The following is a 23,167-nucleotide window of genomic DNA, read 5'->3' as shown; positions in this document are numbered from 1 at the left end:
CCCCTTTAAAGCAGGGGTGCACAACCCTTTTGCCCTTGAGGGCCGCATCTGGTGTTGAATGTAGAGCTGGAGGCCGCAAATGTGCACACACATATGCATGCGCTTCCCACATGGACACACATCTTTTCTGCGCTCCTATTAGTGGTAGGGACGCAACAGTTTTGGATGTTGTGTTGTGAGAGGCCACCCCCAACAAGATCCCTGTCCCGGCACTGCTAATAGCAACAAGAGTCTCCCCACTCCTGCCTGCTGTGGGAAAAAGCAGACAGGGTTCCCGCAGCTCTGCAGGCCACACCGAGGACTGCATGCGGGCCACAGGTTGTGCACCCCTGCTATGAAGGGCAGGGCAGGGATTTCATTCTCCGTTGAATACCACAGAGCAGCCACCAGTGGTTTCACCTACTGAACTGCCTCACCAGCGGCTGCTGAATTTGACCAAGGAATGTGTTGCAAAACATGGGGGCAGGATTCAGTCAAATTTAAGCACCTTCTAGCTTGATCTTACACATGTTTATTCAGCAATAAGCCACGTACGATTGTAGTGTCAAGGTCCCATTGATTTCAAAGAAGATCGTTAAGCATGCCCATAATTCACCCAATGAAATCAATGGGATTTTAAAAGTGTTCAGCTTTGACTGGATCACATTCATTTCCTTTATAAAGCCCCTGTAGGTTTTGTTCACGTGTTACTTTCTTGGTACAACTAGTTGGTATCTCCAATGGGACCACACTGTTTATTACATTAATACTTTTAGGCCCCTTTTTGCCCAAAGGCCTTCAAAATGGCTTACAATTTCCACTCAAGTCTTCTATTAAGTTGGTCTGCAAGATCCTTGCATCCTCGTGTGGGTGTTCACAACCACTTGAGGGAGCAGAGTGACAAACCTTTCTATTTTAAGAGTTGGGATTAATAGCCAGGGGCCAGAGCCGGCCTGTATCCGTGATCTGGTGAAAGCTCCACCCTTTTTCATTGGAGAAATCCCTGGTCAGTTGTGCCTTGGTAACAAGCAGGCTATCTGCCCCCTTCAATGCCAGTCCATTGAGGAGCACTGGGAAAGCAGTGAAGTGTCCCCTGGCATGGGTGGGACGCTGGGGCTCACCGCTTGGCTGGTGCAGCACACTCTCCTGGGCATGTCACAGGAAAAGGGGGTGAAGTCATGTTTAGACCTTGTACCTTCCAGTTTTGTGGACCTGAATTCCAGTTCTGTACCCAGTGCGCATTGTCAGTCACACTTTGCATAGGAAAAAGAATATTAATCGCTATAAATTCAGTTGCTTTCAGCAAGGGCAGGCAGATTTTCCTCTTTTGTTCCCTGAATGATCAAGGTCGAAACGAAAAACTGTGGCGCCCTTTGGTTAATTCCATAACTTTGCGGCATTGAGAAACAAATGTACTCTTCTACTTACTCCAAGAGAAACCTGGGATATACATGAATCCCTTGTTCTTTTCATGCAGTAGTTCTCAGTTACATCATACAGATAACGTCTTTTAGTGCTAGGTAACGACCACAGAAGAACATACTTCCAGTTAGCAGGTGAACCCAAGTATTGGCATGGGGTCTCTGGCTCATATCATGTGTTAAGTGGATACAGTAAATTAAAGAGTGGCTATAAACGAAGAGTTTGTTTAGAAAACGTCCTCTAGAGTTCATTGTTCTTCGGGCTATTGCGCAAATTTTTCAGTTCCAGTTGTAGCTGTCGGATTTTGATGTCCTTCTGCGAAAGCTCACCCTTCAACCGCCGGATCTCGTCCTGTTGCCGAAAGAACATTCGGAGGAGCTTGAAGTGGGAGAGAGGGGGGGGGGGGGCGGTCAACAGTAGGCTGCCATTTGCAAGATTATATTACCGTCCTCCCCAACCCAGTGCCCTCCAAAGGTTTTGGACTTCAACTCCCAGAATCTATCAACATTAGTCATGTTTACTGGGGCAGATGGGAGTTGACTGAGTTGGGGAAGGCTGTTCTAGTAGTTTGGCACACTGTCAAGCCATCCAGATATTTCTGGTGCTCTCCGCACATGATCCTCAAGAAACTTGAGAGCCATTTCTTTGGTAAAAGTGAGAGATTTCAATTTGCAGAGTGGGATCAGCTGGGGATGAACAAGCAAGGATTCTAGTTCCCACTCCATTCCCGTGGCCCTACAAAGTCCAGGAAGGTTATGAATAGGGAATTTTGTGGTGCTTAAAGCACCATATTCAAACCGAAAAGCAAAGAGCTGTGTTTAATCCTTACCTCATTCTCTGTTCTGGGGGGAACATTTTCCAAGAGGTCTATCCCATTCACAACAACGCTCTTTTTCTCTCTTATGGGTGCCTTAAAAACTACTTTGGATGCTTTCTTGTAGCCTTCCTTTAAAGACATCAATATGGGATCTAAGAGAGAGAGAGAGAGAGAAACCAAATGCAAAAAGAGGTTGAACTTATTTGAGCTCCGTTTTAATTTGTCTTCTGCCCTACCTACCCAGGTAGTGGCTCCTGTAGGACATTTAAAAAAACCTGGCCAAGCTTCATAAGCAACCTAAGAGATTGCTTTGGGTTTACAATGTTTTTAGGAGTGTCAATGAGGCAGTGCACAACTTTGAGAGAACAACTCCCGGGTCCTGTAAAATGTCTGGCTGTGCAAGCTGCGGACTCTCGACAACTAGTGCTGTGCACCACCTCAGCCCAAATCCCAGAATCGCCCAGAATCCATGGTGCTACCTGGTCAGCCCAAGGATGAAGCAGATTGATACCGAAGCCTCGGGGCTGATGCAAGGCGGCGCTCGGCTTCTCCCCCCGCCCACCCCCTGCATGGAAAAGCAGGCACAAAGCTGGCTGTGAGTCCCCTCCCATTTCCTCCCCAGTCACCTCCCAGCGCCACAAGGACTTACTTTTCCTTACGTCCTGTTCCATGAAAACCATGCCATGATTTAAAGGTAAGATCACGGGGGCTCTCTTTTTTTTAATAGCTCTATGGCTGCAAACTACCATGGGTGAAAAGGGCCATTTCCCTTAGTTTGGGACCACAGAGCCATTAAAAAGAGCACCTGCAATCTTACCTTTAAATTGCGGCTCGGCTCTCAGGGAAGAGGATGCACAGGAAGGTAAGTCCCAGTGGCAGCTCCTGGTTTGAGGCGGCAGGCAGGGAGGTCAGGAAGGAGTCCAATGGACTCCCATTCAGCCTTGTGCCCAGATTTCCTTAGTTGCCTGCCATGCGGCCGGCATCCAGGAACCCTGCAAAAGCCGAGCCACTTCGGGGGGCCTGAATCTTGCTTCAGCTTTGGTACCAAAATGAGGTGAGCAAGCCCCGAAGCGACCCGAGGCCAGTTGGGGGGGCTGTGCACAGCCCTATTGACAACTACATCCAGGTGCCTCACTCAATGCTCACCTGTTCACAGTGCCTATAAAGCCTCTGACAGACTCTGGCCGAATTCTTCAGTTTAATAAACACATTCCCCATTCTAGATTTTAAAGCAGAGATGGTTAACTGCCAACATTCTAGGGGCCATTTCCCCGCCCCCAGAGCCCCCTGCACTCCACAAGGCACTCTGTGTGTGTGTGCGCGCGTGTGTGTGCAAAATGCCTGTTGGCTGCAACAACTAAGGAAGCCTAATTGGTCATTTTAGGCTTCTGTAGTGTTGGTAGGAAACCAGCAATATTTTTGTTGCTGCTGCGAATTTCAGCAGCGTGGTGGCAGTAGGGGAGGGGTGGGGCAGCACAGGCTGCAGCCAGGTGATGCCCACCGTATTTTTTTTAAGGGGAAAAAAAATTAACAGCATGGAATTGCAACACATTTCAATACTAGCATTCGGAATACCCACATAGCAATCAAGCAGATATTGAAACAATAAACACCCAGGCTGGAAGCATTGCATTTGGACGTGTTAGGAATGACAAGCAAGTTTTGCAACTTCTTGCTTGAAATCAAATTACTAAAGCCATTGTTTTCTATTGAAGATGCTGAAGTTTCTTGAAAACATAAATGGTGGATGAAGTTTCTTCAGCTCAGGGTGTATGTTATTAAACGAGCATACATGGAATCTTATGCATGCCGAGTCAGAAGAGAAGGAAGTCCTGTTGATTTCAATGGGATTTACTCCCATGTAAGTGGTACAGGATTGCAGCCTCAATGTCACCTGATGCCATAGAGTAGTGCTAGTGCTATTACCTCTATTCATTCCACTTAGCCATTCGTCCGGTGTGAGGGCAGGTTCCGTTCCTGGAGTCATTGGGTAAATATCCTCTTGGTATGTTTCTGACTAGAATGCAGAAAGAAGAGAAACAGCCACTTTGAAATAATGAGCAAGTTCTAATTTTCCCAGCAAAAATCAAAAGGGATGTTTAGTGCTATAGCAGGAATAATTACACCAAAAAAGGTGTAGCTGCTTATTCCATGAGGAACGAGAGGTAACGGCCAATGCTCTCCAGGGCCCCGTCTTTACGGTGGAAGCTTTGGGGCTGCAAGGCACCTTGTGCCCATCTCAAGGCAGCGGAGTCTTGAGACGGTCTCTTCTAAGTAGCCCAGGAGGATATGGGGGAAAGACCCACTTCTTGCAGGCCTTGGAATGCCAGGCTTGGAGACATTGGTGGAGACGCACTTTGGAAGAGCAGGGCCTGGCTCTGGCCCCCTGGCTCCATTCCGTGGAGGTACTGGCGAGTTGGGTGCGAAGACCAGTCCCTCGCCGCCTTGCTGCATTCGACAGCAGGCAGCCCGACCCGACCTAGTGAAGACCTCAGTGACTGGGCCCTGCCTGCTGCTCCAGGGGGAGGAGCTCTCCCGAATGCCCTCTGCGAGCCACAGAAGATGAAGATACGTGGACCTCCCATTCACCCGAAAGCTCAGTGGACCTCCCAGCGGTCTTTGCTTCAATAATGCTGCAGCTTCAGGTGTTCCCTGAGCTGGCATCTGGCTGTGGACTTATAGTACTTCCATAAAGCCCTCAAATGTTTGCTAGCCTGGCGGGCATGGGAAAAGATATCCTAAAACGAACGTTTCCAAGCTCCAGCCACAGGGACCCACCCCATGGCAGGAGAGCCTGGGTTTTTCACAGTACTGACCTGGTGTGAGTGGCTTAAGCATCCGTCATACAATGCACAAGATATGTACTTGGAGCCTGGCTACACATTTCCCTCCTCATATGAAAAGTAGCCCCTGGTGAGGCAGCCTCTGACGGCTGAGAATGCTGACGTGCCCTCAGAGGTAGGCAGACAAAGCTGGGGGGCCTCCACCCCCTCTCTTTATCCCTCCTTTAGAAGGTCCTTGTCTCTGCTGTGAACTTCTAGGGACCAGGCTCTCTCGTGCCTGGAAGATGCCTCCACACGGCTGGGTGAGCGAAGCTCAGAGCCCAGAATCTTCAAAAGCAACACTGGGGAGGCTTTGAGCAAGGGCTGCACTACTCACCCTCCTTGGCACAATCATGGAAATCGGCTCAATTAGCCCTTTCAAAGTAACGAGCTTGTAGAACCGGAACACTTCACACGCAGCCACGTCCAGGCCGTGCTTTGGCATCACTCCTGAAAAGAAACGTTCAAGGAGATGCGACACTTTTGCTTCGTATCAAAATAGAGAAGGCCCAATCTTCCGCAGAGTTGCGAGGCGGCCCTTTGAAAGGGCACCACAGTGGTCCAGCAGCCCCACAGCCATCCTCTCTGCTTGCTTCTTTCCTCCCTAGAGTTCCTCTGTCATTTTCGGAAATGACATCCCCTTGATTGGTTGCACCAGCTTCTGTTTCTGTAATGCTGAAAAGTATCCATCACCTCAGACACTGTCTGAAGCATTGTTCCAGTGCCCTGGAATGCTCATAAACATTCTACTTGAGAAAGGAAAAGCCTCAGTCACACAACTGTGACAAAGAGTGCAGCTGTTGTATGAGAAGCAGGTAGTCGGTTTGGGCTGTGGGGGGGGGGAACCTCACATGGGGCCTACAGACTGCCAGGTGGTGTTTGGGGTGTGGGGGAGAAGTTGGGGACAGAGATCAAGGTGCTAGGAAAGTAGGAAGGATAAAGAATAGGAAGTTGGGTCGGAAAAGGGCCCAGGTGTCAGGTAGGTCTTAGCTAGGCCAGAGGCCTAGTTGAAGACAGGTAGATTCATTAGGAATTAGTTTGAGAATGTCAATGTCTCTGTAAGCTTATATCTGTCAGAAGTTCCTGTGGGAGTAGCTTGTTCACTCCCTGTCTTGGCCTTGAAGCTGCTGGTTCTCTGGGAACTTAGGAGTGTTTTGGAAAGGTGGGGGCCTACGGAAGCGTCATCTTCGTGAGTTGTGCCGCCCCGCCCTGTTGGCACATGGGCATGGCTTACAGGTCAGAGGACCTGTCAGTCAAGCGGCTTTGAATAGGCTCTAAATGCTGGTGCGAAGCTAAAAAAAAGCTTTGCTAGGTTTCATCTCTTGTCGCACAGCCTGAAATCCCTTCTGCTATGGATTCCATCTCCGCTTGGGACTTTGAAAGCACTCTGCACATGGATGCTTTGCTATTTGAACTGCGGCTATCTAAGAACTGTGCCATGAAAAGTACTATGAGCATAGACTTGTGCGAAAGCAAGGAAAACCCCGTGGGGGAAAGGCAAGGGTGGAACCAAGTAATCTTCAATAATAATACTAGCAAAAGTTTTATTAAAGTGCCAGGTGCCTACGCGTTTCGAACGCAGTTGCGTTCTTCCTCAGGGCTTTATCTGAAAAACAAAGAAGTCCTTTGTATCATATTTACAATTAGAGGCAATTTACAAATATCTGTACCTTAAAAATTTATAATATCTAGTTAGAAAAACTTTAAAACAATATGTATAACAAGACATACAAGTTGCAATCAAAAAAGGTGTAATACATCATCATTCAACTAATTAGAGTATCTATGCAAAATATCTTTGGAACTTTGGCATTGTTATAAGAAACAGCTGTTTCCAACTAGTTGTCAAGGTCTCTTTTCCCTATATATATCTCACTTCTTCCTGTATCATGCTTCTGCAGGCAATTTCACGAATGTTGTAAGTAAATACTGTTGTTTGTTATTGTAACATAGATGATTTGTTCCTGGTTGTTATATTTTGCATAGATACTCTAATTAGCTGAATGATGATGTATTACACCTTTTTTGATTGCAATTTGTATGTCTTGTTATACATATTGTTTTAAAGTTTTTCTAACTAGACATTATACATTTTTAAGGTACAGATATTTGTAAATTGCCTCTAATTGTAAATATTATGATACAAAGGACTTCTTTGTTTTTTAGATAAAGCCCTCTTATTGAAGAGTACTTGGTTCCACCCTTGCCTTTGGCTATCTTTTCATAGACTTGGACTTGCATTTGCTGTGGAATGTGTATGTATGTGTGTGTGTGTCCCAACATCATATAAATTGCTAACGTTCCTTGCAGGGTAGTTCCTGTGCCTGGGTTTCCCTGGTCAGCTCAGCGTACGGCAGGCTGTGTGGGACTGTTAGCTCTCTCCCTGCCAGACTCAGGTGGCAAAGAGCTTCCCTGGAGCTAAAGTTGTGTGCATGGGAGTTCTTGTGCCTGAGATATTTCCCTTCCCTGTTATCATGTCTACCATCTCCTGAGCATACGGCAGGCCGGGACTGACTGGTGCGTGATCTCATCCTCTCTCCGCCAGACTTGCCCTACCCATGATCTTGTTTAGGCTTTTACCATGTTCCCTGAGTTACCAGCGTCTGCGGCGCCTGGAGAAGCTCCCGTGGGATGGTTTTCTCAGCCTTTCAAGAATTCCCTGAAGCTTGGAGCCTAACGCGGTCTGACCATCATTCAGCTTTAAGTGTGTTTTGGAGAGTGTGTAACCATTAAGCCTGTTACTGTGAGAGTTCCTGAATAAAAAGAAGTCTCACTGATGTGAGTGTCTGTCTCGTTCAGTTTGCCCAGCATGTGTGAATGCCACAGGGAACAGGCATGCGCATGACACCAGGCGGGAGTAGAGCTATGGGAGGGAAGCCTTAGGCAGGAGGCTTTGGGCACCTCCATTGACGACACAGTTTGGACCAGTGGTTCTCAACCTGGGGCGCTCCAGATGTGTTGGACTGCATCTCCCAGAATGCCCCAGCCAGCTGGCTGGGGCATTCTGGGAGTTGTAGTCCAACACATCTGGAGCGCCCCAGGTTGAGAAAGGCTGGTTTGGACTAACATGTGGGTGTGGCCATCATTTAAATCTATTTCTGCTAACACCAGAGAAACATCTCTGAAGCTATTACATGGTTGGTATCTGACTCCTAGAAAATGGGCATACATTAAATCTGGTTCCTCTCCCATGTGCTGGAGGGGATGCCAAGCGGTTGGCACATACCAGCACATGTGGTGGGAATGTGCTGAGACTCAAAACATTCTGGACTGCAGTGTTTTCTGAGATTACCCAGATTGTCAAAAATTGAAGTACATATGGATTCAGAATTGGCCCTATTTCACTTATTTGTTGAAGTAAACATGAATTTGAAGCATAATGAGCTAATCTCACATCTTTTGTTTGCTGCCAGGCAAGTCATAGCATTGCATTGGAATCATTTCAAATTTACAGTCTTGAATGAGTGGTATAAATTGATGTGGAAGATGGCAGTAATGGAAAATTGTCATATAAATTGCTGTTCATGAGAGGTCAACAAAAGTATGATTCCTTTGTGGCTGTTTGATTACTGTTTATTGAATATACTAATATGGCAGAATGTGGCCGGATGGCAGCTGCACATGCAAAATCATGATGGTTGCTGTAAATGGTTTGATAGTGTTTATTTTCAAAAGATGAATATGCTTCCTGAGAGATTCTGTATTTTCGTACTTTGTAACTTGATCTAGGGGTAGGGGAAGTGTTGTGTGATAGTGTATTTTGTAAAACACAATAAGCTTTGCTCTATTTACTTCGGGGGGAAAAGGAATCTTGGGAGTTGGAGGGAGGGGGCTAAGTTAGGCCAGGCAGAGGATAACACAGGGCGTGCGGAAGGAGGAGGAAGAGGGCCGGCGGAGCTGAGGAGAGGCCAAGGAGGAGCCCTGCCCGGATCTCAACCCACCCTTTGAGACGAAGCCGCAGGCGGTATGCACCCCTTACCAAGGCCTTTCTGTGGGGCTGGGGAGCGGAACTCCATGAGGTAAGTGAGGTATGGCTTCTCTGTATTGATTTCATAGTATCGGATATTCCCATCTCCCTGGGGAGAGAGCGAGAGGGGAAAGGTGAATCAATCGGGGGGGTCGTGAATATTGTGTGAGCGACTACAAGGAAAAAGAGCATTGTACTATATTAAGTCATAACAGCTTGTATTCAGAGTTTCATTGGCCAACACTGTTAATAATTTTAAAACATTTTACTGGTGCACTCTTGTTTCTTCTCACAACAACCCCGTGAGATATTTTAGCCTTGATCCCATTTTGCTATAGAGGAACTGAGGCTGAGAGACATTGACTTAGCCAAAGCTCAAATGAACACCCAAATCCTACACAGTGCTCAACGCTGGATGGTTTCATTCCAAATTAGGCCATATTCAACTACATTCATGGAAAAGAAGTGGAATAAGTTTTAAGTCTGCCTGAAAAGAAGTAGGGTGACATGCCCCTCAGTTTTACCTCACTTTGAGCGTTGATCCTTCATCCATTTACATGGAAACGAGTCCTATTAATTTCAACACAATTTCTTTCTATCTAAGCATGATCAAGATTTAGTAAAAAAGAAAAAAGGCAATGTTTAAATCTGTAGTTATATAAATTGTTTGATTAATCACCCAGATGAACAGAGGAATGCCTGTGAAACTACTTTGACGGAACTGGTTGGTTAATTTCAGTTCTGAGGGAGAGGACCTGAAGTGAGTGCAGATGTGGAGGGTCTGTCACAGCAATTTATGGAAACTTCAGAACGCCTCAGCGCATTTCGCCCCTCCTCCACGTCACGACTACTCTGTGGTAGAGAGCAGAGGCGCACCCACCTTGCCAGCCAAGTACAGCATGTGTGTGTCTGCGTCATAGAAGGGGAACAGGAGTCCCGACAGCCCGTCAATCTCCTCCTCTATTAAGGGCATGGAGAGATCTTCCTGGAGAAATGAATACATCTAGGGTTACCAATATTTAACTTTAAAGGGTCCGTGGCCTCAGCACGAGTGACGTTATTACAGATGTGAAGAAACACTTATACATATATAAAAAAAGCCCAGGTTAGGGTTTCGATGGGTGTCTTGAAGAACAGCATCCGGACTTCATTCTGCCATCTGACTGGTGGTTTTACTAACTTGGTGCCCACCCAGTAGTGCTGAGAGGGTGTTCTTGGTTGATGCAAGGGGGCACTGGGGGATCCAGTGAATAATCCTTTGATCTCTGAAGGCCAAACTTGGAGATCCATGGGCAGATCCCCTGAGTCTGCTCATTTCTTTTAAAGCAGTCGTCGATAGTAGTTGTCAGCACGGCGGGGCAGGGGGTGGGAGGCATGGCTTTGCAGAAATGGGGCTGGCACTGTTTCATACAAGCCTAGGATTATTGAAAGATTTCCCCCCCAGAGATTGTGTAATGAAGGGAATGCACTGGGTACTCTCGCCCAAATAAAGTTTTGTTGGAGTTCACGATGCATGAAGCTTGAATATGCCACTCTTCTGCATGTGTGCCGTCAGTTTCCTAGTTCCCAGACCCTATGTTGGCTTCTAACTACCATGGAGTATGACTCTAAGCAACTAAGCATGGGCATGCACACGTAAGGGAAACACGCAGCGTGCAATATCCATGTGTATTACAATCACATACCAAAAACTACCTTGCCCAGTAGAATTTCTTGGCCCCACCAAGACACGTTTTCTGGAGACACCTGGAAGTTTTAGTAGTTTAATTTAGTAGTTTAATTTAGAAGTTTAATTTTTGTGAACCGCCCAGAGAGCTCTGGCTATTGGGCGGGATAGAAATGTAATAAATAAATAAATAAAGATAGGGTTCGTGAAATGCAACACAGCCCAAGTCCATCCTACGCAAAGAGTCTAGTGCAACATAGAATCTCTTGGCCCGTTGAAGTGAAGTGTTTGCTTTGGGTGCTTCTGGCTTCTCCGGAACCCCTTCCCTCGCTCCCACCCTGCCCCATCGTCGTTTCCTGACCTGATCCCAGAGGGCGATCTGCCGCGTGTTCCATCGTGAGACGCCCGTCGTTAGAAGACGCTTCATGTTCCCCAAGTAGACAACCCGGTTCACGCGATGGTTCTTGCAGTTCGCCTCCTGGAAGGACAGCCACGAGTCAGCCAGCCAATTTCCAACTCCCTCTCCCAATGGGGGCGGAGCATTGATTAAGGCCACATTCTCCCAAATATGCCACTCAGAATCCCCAGAATGTAAAACTATTTCATCGTCCATGACAGCTTTTGATGAATAAAAGATTAAAGTCACACATAAACACCTTGCAGGGGGCTCCTTCTACTCTCTCAGTTGAATTTGTGCTTATCTGAAGGCAGCATTTACATTTATGCATTGACAATTGTGTGTGTGGGAATATTACCAAGCTATCAAGAAGGGGTTGATATGCCTTTAAAAAAAAAAGAAATGAACACTCCTACTGTAGGAACTTGCTTATAAAAGGATTACTTATTGAAACTTTATTGTTTGAAGAAGGGCTTCTGCATTCTTGCCAACATAAATAGCTCCAACAAACAATAGTTCCAAGAACGAGTTCCACCACCTGAGAGCTGTGTGCCATTTGCCCTTCTTAAGAAACATCCCTAAACCTCTAAAAATACTCTCAATAAATAAATAAATAAATAAACCTCTGCAGTTCTCTCACCCCTCCTTTCTCATGCCTTGGGAGGGAGCCAATTTTTATACCAAACACCAAAGAGATTAAGCACTGTATCTTGCAGTTAAGATGGAGGTTTCAAAACAGATGGGACATTCAGAGCTCCATCACACCAGCGATTTAGTGTCCTCTCGCCATGCCTGGTGTGCGGATTTGCAGCACAGCACTCACATGACGCCGTGCCTGTCCTGCTGACACCCCGCCTCTTCCCCAGCCTTTCCCGTCTTTTCTTAGAACGCCTAAAATCTGGATTGTTTTCCCTAAGCCCGTTTTCCTTTGTTGGGGGCGTGTGCTGTGACGGGAGCCTTGCTGTCGGCTTGAATGGATTTGCATCAGGTCCTGGCAGGGAAAAGCCATCTCTCCCAGCAGCCGGCTCCAAGCCTCAATAGAAAGCCCAAACCTTACATCTCAGGCGCGAAAGTGTTTTTTAAAATCGTACAACGCCCGAATCTCTGCAGAGACGGGATTGTACTCCCTCAATGCCCCCAAAGATTCAGGCTAAAGGGTCATTCAATTTTTGCCAGGCAGAAGGGTGGCCTGGTTGAAGTACTCAGCTGACAGGAACTGCTTGCATATGTCTTGTTAAAGGGGGGAAGGGAGCAACCAATGAACTGGCAGGAGAAAGAGGAGGGGCGGGGTGGAGTGGAAGAGCAAACAAGCGAAAGAGCAGTGTATTCGGGTGAAAGGGACCATAAGCTTGACGCGCTTATGCATCGGAGGTAAACAAAGTGGAGGGAAAGCAGGGGGGAAATGATGTGTGATGGAGCTCATAGGGACTAGACCTCCAGGCTTTTCAAACTGAAAGCTGCCATCGCTGGGGGGCTCTGGTTTTGATCAGAGAAATGGCCCTGGGGCAGGAGGGATAGTCCCTTCCCCCTACACTGTTTCCCCAAGCTAAATTGCTCCTCCCATAAGCTGCAGTCAGCCCTGCTGAGAAAAAAAGAAGGGTAATAGCCGCTTTGGAGGAGGTGATCTGGATGTACAAAAGAGTACAGACGAAAAGGATTTAAAGCTCCCTTCCCCTGCGCTAGTGCTCTGACCAAAACTGGACACAGCCCCTTCCCTGCCGCTGCATTTAAGTATAAAACAACACAGCCAGGCCTTTGGATCACCGGTATTCTGCATCGCATCTGTTTTGGCCCTTAAAATAAGCTCCCCACCTGGAGGACTTTGCCAGAACGTGGCTCGATGACACGGAGCTTCTTGTCTTTGCAAGTGGTGGAGAGCAAACTACCATCTGTGTTGAAGGACATGCAAAGGATGACGTCGGAGTGGCAGTCAATCATTTTCACCGGCTCACCGATGTCCAGATTCCAGATGAGAACCTGAGAAGGAAAAGAATGAAGAACCAGCATAAGCTTTCTACCACTCTTAGAGCTCCATCAGACAAGTGTTTTATTGGTTGTTCATTGGTGGACACTCACAGATTTTCCCTCTCACGACGACGTCTCCCTCCTGCCCCTTCTAGCCTTCTTCGCGCGACAAGAAAACATCCCAATAAGTCCGATTTACTTTTTTAGACGGAAGTTGCCGCTATCTCCTGCTGTGTGCAGGAGAAGTAGCAGGATCAAAGCGGTCCACGGAATGGGCCACGGGCAAGTTGTTTACTTCCTCTTTCAAAATTGTGTATACTTTTTAAATGTCCACTGTTTTTTAACTTTTGTAAACTGCCCAGAGAGCTTCAGCTATGGGGCGGAATATAAATTTAATAAATAAATAAATAAATAAATAAATAAAGTAATGAGGGACAAACATGCGGGCAGAGAAGCAACGGTAAGCAAACGCGATTTCCCCCTGTGTTATGATGCTTAGTTTTTGGCTACAACATCTCACATATTTTAAATATTTATATCCTGTTTCTCCTGCCATTCAAGATATTTATTTATTTATTTATTTATTGCATTTCTATACCATCCAATAGCCGAAGCTCTCTGGGCGGTTTACAAATTTAAGACAATTCAAAACAAAACAATAGTATAAAAACATAATATAACATACAATATAAAAGCACAACCAAGATAAAAACAGCAGCAATGCAAAAACACAATTTTAAAATACAAATTTAAAATAGCAAAGTTAAAATTAATTTATAGACTGTTAAAATACTGGGAGAATAAAAAGGTCTTCACCTGGCATCTAAAAGTATATAATGTAGGTGCCAAGCGAACCTCCTTAGGGAGCTCATTCCTTTTAAACACCAAAAATGAAAATACCAATCAATCTTATACCAATTTTGCTGCGTGGTTTTATCCTGGTTGTGTTTTTTATACTGTATTTTGTATTTGTGCTTTTAACCTGTTGGTTGTTTTATTATGGTTTTAATTTTTGTGAACCGCCCAGAGAGCTTCGGCTATCGGGAGATATAAAAATGTAATAAATTAATTAATAAATAAATAAAGCAGCTTTTTTTAAAAAGCCTAAAATATTATTAAAACTAGAACTAAAATACTTAGCAACAGAGAACAAGATGTCACTCTCTGTCATGGCCATCAAAGGCCTCTTCAAATAGCTGTGTCACGCATGTTTTTAGAAGATCAACAGGGAAGAGTGTTGATGGACCTCTTCTGAGAGGCTCTTCCAAAGCCCCGGGGCCACGACCAGGAAGGCCCCACTCCTTAAAGCAGTTATTTTAACCATTTTGGAAGATGACATTTGGAGTGGAGCCAACCATCATTTATTTATTTCGTTTTTACTCCGCTCTTCATCTGAAAAGATTCTCAGGGAGGCTTACAGAAGATCAATAACAAACATCAGACTTTGCCCTCAGGATTACAAACTAAAAGGCACAACAGAAAAGAATAAAAGGCCTGAGACTTAAACCACCGAAGAGCCTGGAAACACCGATTTCATTGGCTTGAGCGAAAACAATCACGCCGGGAAGCGCGATTATGAAGGGCCGTCATTTCAGTCCGTGCACCCGGCAGTTTGTCAATAAGAGGACAGGCATGGCTGAAGCAGCTTTCCCAAGAGAGCTTTGACCCATCTTCACTAGAAATGCACAGCCTCAGGGGAGGGTTGGCCATGTCCTGAGGCTCACTCTCGGTTTGCCCAGAGCAACAGCCCAAGCCCAGAAGGCCTGGCTGGTGCCCCGCAAAGGATGTGTCCAGGCGGAGGGCTGCCACCGCTGCCAATCAAAGCTCCTCTGAGCACTGTAGCGGAGCGAGAGGCGTCCCCCCTCCACCCGCAGCAGCCCCAGCACTGTGGCAGGGAGAAGGCTTCTTTCCTACCTGCTGCAGGTCAGGCATGAGCTCTTTACTCCGCAGGCTGGTGCAGCCCACAGCTGGAGGTGACCCATGCAGGCCTTAGCCTCAGGTGGCTTCAGCAAAACACCCAAGCGTCCCAGGGCGCCCACTCCCGAGGGTGCGCAAGTGATGTACGAGCTCACCTTGTAGTCATATCCGGCACTGAACAGGATGTTGGTGGTGGTCGGATGCCACTCCACGAGGCCGACACGCCGGCTGTGTCCGTAGAGCTCCAGGACGGCCTCCGCCATGTGGCGCTTCAAGCCTCCTTCTGGGATCTCCCATACCCGCACCTTGAAGGACACCAGAGCAAAAGGCTGTTGAGAGATGAAGCCATTGTCTTCTTGGCTCCCTGCCCGGACAAAGCGGGTTCGTCCCCTGAGAAGCCGGCAGGACCGCGTGAGGCCGCCCTTTCGCCCTTTCCCTTCCGTCTCCCTGCTCCAGGGTGGAAGATGACTGACGGAGAAGCAGCAATCAGGAACAGGCTGGGAGAGGCCCGGCCCCATCGCAGCCCTCTCGGCCACAGTCCCGAAAAGACAGCCCCAGAAGCCTTCGGGTGGAATGAAACACCTGAGAGGGAACCCCCTCTGCCCCAGCAGGGAGTGCCAAAGGCTTTATTGCCAGCAGCACTGTCATTTCGGAAAAACCCTCAGCCTGCCTGGTGCTTTAGAGACTTTCATAAGCAAAATGTGATGAGCCGGATCCAGATTCAGGCAGACTTCCACGGCTCCCTTCTTCTCACAGCAGCCCCCTGAAAATGCTGCCCAGGGGGTCAGGGGATCCTGCTGAATGGGGTGCTGTGCTGTGGGGGTTGAAGGGGAGGATCCCTGAAAACGGGGCAGAGGCACTTTCCAAATCACAAGCTGAATATGAGCCAACAGCGTGATGTGGCTGCAAAAAAACCCAAATGCTATTTTGGGCTGCATTAATGGAAGCATGGCTTCCAAATCACGTGCGGTACTGGCTAGGCCTCATCGAGAGTATTGCGTTCTGGGCAGCACTCTTCAAGAAGAACGCAGACCAGCTGGAGCGTGTTCAGAGGAGGGCAACCAGGATGATCAGGGGTCTGGAAACAAAGCCCTGTGAAGAGAGACTGAAAGAACTGGGCATGTTTAGCCTGGAGAAGAAGAGATGGAGGGGAGACAGGATATTATTATTATTATTATTTATTTATATAGCACCATCAGTGTACATGGTGCTGATAGCACCAAGGATAGCACTCTTCAAACACTTTAAAGGTTGTCACACAGAGGAGGGCCAGGATCTCTTCTCGATCCTCCCAGAGTGCAGGACACGGAATAACGGGCTCAAGTTAAAGGAAGCCAGATTCCAGCTGGACATCAGGAAAAACTTCCTGACTGTTAGAGCAGTGCGACGGTGGAATCAGTTACCTAGGTAGGTTGTGAGCTCTCCCATCCTAGAGGCCTTCAAGAGGCAGCTGGACAGCCATCTGTCAGGGATGCTTTAGGGTGGATTCCTGCCTTGAGCAGGGGGTTGGACTCGATGGCCTTATTGACCCTTTCCAACTCTACTATTCTATGAGTCTGTGAGTCCATGCATGGGAACAGGTGGGAATCAGGATTCAGGGTTTATACGAAAAGTCTTGAGGAAAAGGTGGGCTTGGGAGGGTTTTTTTGTTCCTTTGTTTTGTGTTTTGAGGAAGGATAGGAAGGAAGAGGGAGGCAGCCTGGGCTTTACCAAAGGACAATGGCTGCCTGCCTTGATCTGTGCCTCCCACTCATATTGGCCACGAAAGGGCAGGGCCTCTCCCTCGGGCACCCTAAGCAGGCCATATAATGGCATCTGTCTGTGCCACTCAGAACGGAACCCGTCCAGACCTGGGCCACAGCCTTACCAATCTGCACAATTCAGTCTAATGACTGAACCTAGGCCTGGAGAGAGACCATAGTTTGAAGTAAGTTGAAGTTGGTACCTTAGAACTGACTGAACCACTACAAAATTGTGCAATTCCCCTTTGACCCGAAATGAAAGCAGGATCAAATAAGCAATTGAGAACCCACCCACCCCCACCCTCTTCTGTTGCCAGCCTGAGGTGGCTGCTTGCCCAAGGTTTGCCGTTTTTTAAATGGAGGGCAGAACTCTAGGAGGAAAAACGCCGTTTGATAGTGCGAAGCTTGACCCATAAACGCGTGAGCATCTCTGCAGCTCCCTCCCACCCTGGTGGTCTTAGGAAGGGAGGCGGGAGGTGTGAATGGCAGCGGCTGGGTGGAAGGGGTGGGCGGCGGCGGCGGCAGCCGGCCGGCTGATCTGCAGCAGGGGCTATAAAAAGAAACCTTTTGATGACAGAAATGAGTGACATCATCAGTTGGGAGGGAGAGCCAGGCTCTCCAGACACCGGCTAAAGATTTACGTAAAAACTCAAATCTGGTGCATGGCAATGTTTAAAATTAGCATATTGTGCTTGCGGAGGGCCGTTACAGGCTGCATTTTCATCTACCAAACATCAGTGGGGGATGGAGAGGCTAATGGAACCTCCTTATTCAGGGGAGGTATATCTTGGACTGCCGGACACTGCAGACGCACAGCAGGGCAGGACTGTCTCCTCCACCCCCAAAGCATCTGGCTGCCCATTGCAGGGACCAGGGCACGACCAGGGCCTCTTCTTCTATAGGCTTTACATCCAACTCACAGAAGTAAGAAATGCAACCTACGAATCAAGTGAGACTAGTGGAAATTGGGAGGCATACAGGCAGCCACACACAGATGTACGCGATTCCTGTTTCTACTGGCTTTGGGCTGTTCCTGTAAAGGTGCTACAGCTTTGATAGGTAATAGGATTTCTGTCTTCCCTCCATGTCCCCCAATTAAAACCGAAACAACACCTGTCCATTCTGACCAGAGCACAACTCTCTCTTCAAGCTTGGCCCCCATACAGCAGCTTCTTCATTTGAAGGTTGCTTTGGATTCCAAGGTTCAGCCCCAGAATATGCGAAGTAGAGCGTGAGCATCTGAAAAGAGCCATGCCCTAGGGGAGAGGCCATGGCCCAGTGGCAGAGCAGCTGCCTTGCAGGCAGACGGTCCCAGCTTCCATCTCCGGCAGCATCTCCAGGTAGGGCTGGGGAAGAATCCTGCCTGAAATACTGGAGGGCCGCTGCTGCCAATCAGTGTCGACAATACTGGGCTGATTGGACCCATAAGGCAGCTTCCTGTGACCCTAGGATGCTGGCATCCAGCAGCCACATATCTGGAATCAGAGATCCGGGTTGTGAGATTTGGCGACACTCATTTCAGAATGGCTCCCTCTTCAGCACCCTAAAATCCTCTTGCCTGGAAAATGCAGGGTCCCTTTGGGAAGAACCTGGGCCCCTTGGGGCAATTATTCCCACGGCCCCCTCGTCTCCGCAGCTCCTTCTTGGACTCCTCCGTGCAGGGGCCCCTTGAGAGCACCACCCTTGCCTTTATACAGCTTTTCTGTGAGCAGGCAGAGCGGTCTGCAGCCGCAGTCCCTGGACCAACCCACGGAGTGAGGGGAGGGTGAACTCCGTATCAGGGAGGCAGGAGGCCCCTTGCCGGCTGGGTTCTCTGGGGAACCCCCAGCCACTGCCGCCACCGCCTCCACCTCCTCTTTCCCTCTCCCCTTCAAGCGCTGAAAATATGCTTTGCCACAAGCAGGCCCAGCCAGCAGGCCCCAGCCACCTGCTCCAAGCCCCCACCTTCTCTCTGCTGCAGGGATGCAGACGGTGACCTTGAGAAGGTCAGGAGGACACTTGAGAGCTGCAGAAACAGCAGACAGACAGAGACAGGCAGAGGGAGAGACAGGTGCTGCCCCCAAATGAGCCTAGCTTGGAGCTTCAGGTGTGGGGAGGACAGAAAGAGAAAGGAGGAGATGGAGCAAGGGGTCACTGGAGAAAACAACCAATCCTCCCCTCATTACCCAGAGGCCCTTCTCTTCTGGTGCTCCCAGGCTGTGGCATGGCCTGCCGGAGGAGACGCGTCAACTTGACAGTCTTTAAGCACTTAAAGAAGCAATAAAGACGGATCTCTTCTGGCAGGCCTACCCAGTGGAATTTTAGAATGTTTTAAGGAGGTTTTAATCATGTATACTATGTTTTTAATCAGTTTTTATGTGTTTTATTTTCACTGTTGTTCCCCGTCTTGATCCAAGTGGAGAGGCAGGTAAGAAATAATAATAATAATAATAATAATAATAATAATAATAATAATAATAATAATAAGAAGAAGAAGAAGAAGAAGAAGAAGAAGCACATTTGTAAAAATGGGAGGTGCCACGTCCAAGTCTGTCCACCCTCCCATCACTTACTAAGAAGTCCAGGATCAGCCTGGAACAGCAGGGTAGAAGAGGTGGCCATCTCATCGGGTGGGGGTGGGGGGGCTGGGCTTCACGACTACTACGGCAGCTGTCACTGGTGGCTCCCACTGCCTTGTGACATCAGCCACCTTCAACGCTTTTTTAAAAACTGTGTGTGTGTGTGTGTGCGCGCCTGCGTGCGCCTGCGCAGGTTTTGAAAGACCCTCCATAGCTGAACACGGTGAGGCCCCCTGGAAGCTCCACTGGTACCCAGAATTAAAATTACACCCCACCCCCGTTCTCCTCCCGCTGTTTCCCCTGGGCTCCATTTCCTTCCCCTTCCTCTACCAGCTCCCCGGTGTCGAATTCAAGGCAGCAAAGGCCCTTGAGGCAGGACCCTCAAAACACCCAGCACACTGACCACGCTGTATGCACAGACAAGCAAGCAAACAGAGATAAAGTGCTGGAGCCATTTTCAAGAATATTCACTGCCGGAAGGTCTCCGAAGAGACAGGGCTGAATCCCAAGGCCTCCTCTGATGCTTCTCGACCCCTGTGAGATGCCAGGCAGCAGGGACTCGGGCAGCCAAGCCCTGGACTCCCTGGACAACAGACAGCTCTCAGGCAGAGGGTTACTGAGCTCCATCACACCAGCGCTTTATCACACACCTGCCATGCCTGGGATGCGGTTTTGCAGCCCGCTACTCACATGACATCGTCCACGTCCTGCACTCATTTCGCCTCTTCCCCTCCATGTTTGGTTTCTTTTTGGAGTGGGGAAAGTCTGGATTATTTCCCCTCCCTGCGATATAAATGTGCTCCTCCATCCCGTGTATTGCTGCCATTGCATTCTATCTGACCATCTGGTTCTTTGTTGGGGCGTATGTGTCTAAGGGCAGTCTCGCTAACAAAAGAGGAGGGCAGGGCAGTTCTCCGCTCAACCGTGAAGGGGGAGGGAGAGAGGTTCCATATAACTCTACAGTCTTACTGCTGAGTAGACATGATCAAGGTTACACAATGCCGACTTCATAGCCTAGTGATAACTTTAAATACCACTTTATCTCTGAACTTTTTAAAAGAGATTACTAGGGGATAGTGCGGTCCTAGACAGTGATGACGTCATGTAATGGACCCGCAAATGCCAGTGAGTCATGACCATGAAATAAATCACTAGTTCAGAGAAGATCAGAGAAAAGACCCTACACTCCCAGCATGGCTGGCTGTAGGATGTGGGAGCTATAGGGCTCCTTCTCTGTTTAAGCAGGCATTACTATAGCACTTAATTATTAAATCTCTGATTGCCTGATTTCTGTCATAAATAACGTTATACAGTTTTATGAAATAAAATAAAATGATATGAAATAAAAATGCTATGAAATAAAGTCTTGTGTTTTAAAATCAGACTTGTTTTAGTTCAGGCATTTTTTTATTGAAAAATAAAAACCATGTTGCTAAAATGGCAGGAAAGACAGCAGTCTAAAGAAACCTATTTCTTTATTTAGCACTATAAAGCTCATTCACTGAAATGCACAAAGAGTTTAATTTTTTTAATATAGCAACAACCCACCTCACCACCCTTTAGTATCAATTAAAAGACTGATGAAAATTCATGGCAGCCACCAGAAATATTACAGTGAAGGTGTGCTGAGTAGTGATGGGTTCACCTGTCTCTGCAGATGTGGAAACCGCACCTCTTGGAAAGGCTGAGGAGTAGCGCTAAGATCCATCCACACCTGTGGAGATCACACTACTGTCCGTCCCCGTCCCCCTGCTCTCCTGCCCCCCTCCCCTCCCCAAACGTCAGCATTTCTCTGGTCTGAGAAAAGGCAGAAGCAGCATCAGGACACGAGGCATAAGTGGGCAAAGCCGGCGTGGCGCTTCCGCCCTCAATGCCGGACGTGGAAGAGCTCAAAGCACGACCTGCTGGCGCTGCGGCCTTCCCCTTTGACTCCTTCCTTCCACAGCAAGTGCGCACTCGGAAGCGTTCTACTTACTGAGGTGTCCTCTGAGCAGGATGCAATGATGTTCTCAATGAAAGGGTTCCACTTAATATCCAGCACGTTGCCTTGGTGGCCACAAACCTTGGGGTAGTTCGGTTCAATCCGGCCGGTCTGTAAAAGCAAACCACGAAATGCCAGATCAGCAGGTTTTAACATTTAACATGGTTTACAATTGTTGCACGCTATTAACAGGGAGCCACCATGAACCTAGAAAGCACGGTAAATCCTCCGTTTAGAAGCTTAAAAAGCAGCAGCAGCAAGCCAAAACAATGGAAGTCAAGGTGCTTATTTCCCTAAAGTTCACCAGGAAGTGGCTTGAAAACCCCAACAGGCCTATTAGGAGGAAGCGAAAATATGAGCACCACTGGGGGGGTTATTCCAACATTTTGGAAATACCTGCTAGAAACGTAAAAAGCAACCCTCTCGCTGGATGCAAGCAAAGAGGCAGCCAGCCTGGCATTCGGCCTGCAATGGTGGCCCAGCCAGAGGCCCTGGCCTGATCACAGGCATGGCAAGAGGCATCTGGCCACCCCTGTCACTCAGCCCCCAACACCCAGCAACCAGGTGTAGTGCCTTTAATCACGGAGGTTCCAGCAATAGCTGTCGTGCCTGAGAGCTAATGGCCATGTCACGCCCAGCCAGGAGCAAGTAATAATGGCACTACCCACCGCGGACATCCCTGGTCTAAAGACCACAACAGGCAAACCAAGGACAGAGGACTGACCTCCCCAAAACTCAAACAACTCCTGGCTTGGACTGCTGGTCCTTTAAAGTCAGCAACCCACCTGATTTTCCTCAAAATTCCCAGGAATACTTTAGAGTACACCACGGGCCCTTCATGCTCCTTTTAATTGACTTTCCTGATTGCTGCAGATTTGGCAATGAGATGTAAATTATGTTTTGCATTCATCTAGCAAGCCCTGCTAACTTCTTGGACAATGGACTGGCTTAGGGGACAACCATGTTGCCAAGAGGCCACAATGAACATGAAACGGAGTAGGGCACGGGCTTGACGGTTGGAGTAGTACAACAATGGAACCAATTACCAAGCCATCTGTCAGGAATGGTTGAAGGTGGCTTCCTGCATTGAGCAAGGGCATGGACTTGATGGCCTTAGAGGCCCCTTCCAACTCTACTCTTCTATGATTTGATGATTCTATGACTTTTAAATTAATGATATAAATCAACAACGTGTAGGACAGTGGACTGAGGATGCTGCAGTTTAGACTCCGCTTTCCACAAAGATTGGGCACGGTTGTTGGGTTGGCTGAGGCACAAACCAGGCGAAGGAAGGAGTAGGTGGAACTTAGTACACAAAAGGCAGGCCCTGCTGCGAAGGGAGTCTGCTCTGAAGACCAGCCGCCATCAAAGGCTTCAAAGGTTTGTGGGAAATGGTTGCTGACTTACAGGTAATTTCCACATTGTGCTGGAAAACCTGTTTTGACATTATCAATGACAGATTCATTTGATGCCGGTCCCTTTTCATCACGACACGTCTTACAGCTTCAAAGTTCTGTGATCTCCCTTCATCCATGGGCGTGCTTCTCACAATCTATAAATACGCAGACCTTTTTTGTTCTGATGGCAGTGAGAAGACAGCCAAGGAATGGAAGGCTCATGTCTGCATTCTTCCTCTCCCCTGACAACACTTTGGCCTCCCCCCGTTCCCATTTTCTTTTTGTCCTATTGGCCATACTGATGTTGGGTCCAACTGCCAGCGCAGCCGGCTTTTGTACAGAGCACGGGAGCAGGGCGCCATCTTGTCCCCCTCTTCAGGAAGCAAAAGCTCTTGGGCTGGCCTTGCTCACTACAACAGATGTTCTTGCGACATGATTTGTTCTCTGGAAATGTAGAATTGGGTCCCTGCCCTTCAGCCAGACAAACCTGGGGAAACTGCCAGTCCGGCTTTACACAACAGCGATTCAGGATTAGGA

The 23,167-nt window shown here is 48.0% G+C and overlaps 1 protein-coding gene across 2 annotated transcripts in view; it reads right to left on the bottom strand.

Moving 5' to 3' along the window:
• Positions 1–689: 689 nt before the first annotated feature.
• Positions 690–23,167, bottom strand: part of CORO2B (coronin 2B) — an 85,362-nt gene continuing 62,884 nt past the window's right edge. The window contains exons 3-12 of one of the 2 annotated variants that reach the window (XM_063142351.1): positions 21,228–21,344; positions 15,108–15,257; positions 12,883–13,047; positions 11,035–11,151; positions 9,888–9,992; positions 9,020–9,116; positions 5,378–5,490; positions 4,145–4,235; positions 2,231–2,370; positions 690–1,779 (exon numbers count right to left, since the gene is read on the bottom strand). In XM_063142351.1, coding sequence (XP_062998421.1) covers positions 1,642–1,779; positions 2,231–2,370; positions 4,145–4,235; positions 5,378–5,490; positions 9,020–9,116; positions 9,888–9,992; positions 11,035–11,151; positions 12,883–13,047; positions 15,108–15,257; positions 21,228–21,344 — 1,233 coding nt within the window. In that variant the 3' untranslated portion in view covers positions 690–1,641. The remainder of the gene's footprint in view (positions 1,780–2,230; positions 2,371–4,144; positions 4,236–5,377; positions 5,491–9,019; positions 9,117–9,887; positions 9,993–11,034; positions 11,152–12,882; positions 13,048–15,107; positions 15,258–21,227; positions 21,345–23,167) is intronic. The other variant, XM_063142352.1, reaches the window with a different exon arrangement.

The sequence above is a fragment of the Elgaria multicarinata genome, chromosome 16, assembly GCF_023053635.1.
Source record: "Elgaria multicarinata webbii isolate HBS135686 ecotype San Diego chromosome 16, rElgMul1.1.pri, whole genome shotgun sequence".
NCBI lineage: Eukaryota > Metazoa > Chordata > Lepidosauria > Squamata > Anguidae > Elgaria > Elgaria multicarinata.
This window is presented reverse-complemented; position numbering and strand designations above follow the sequence as displayed.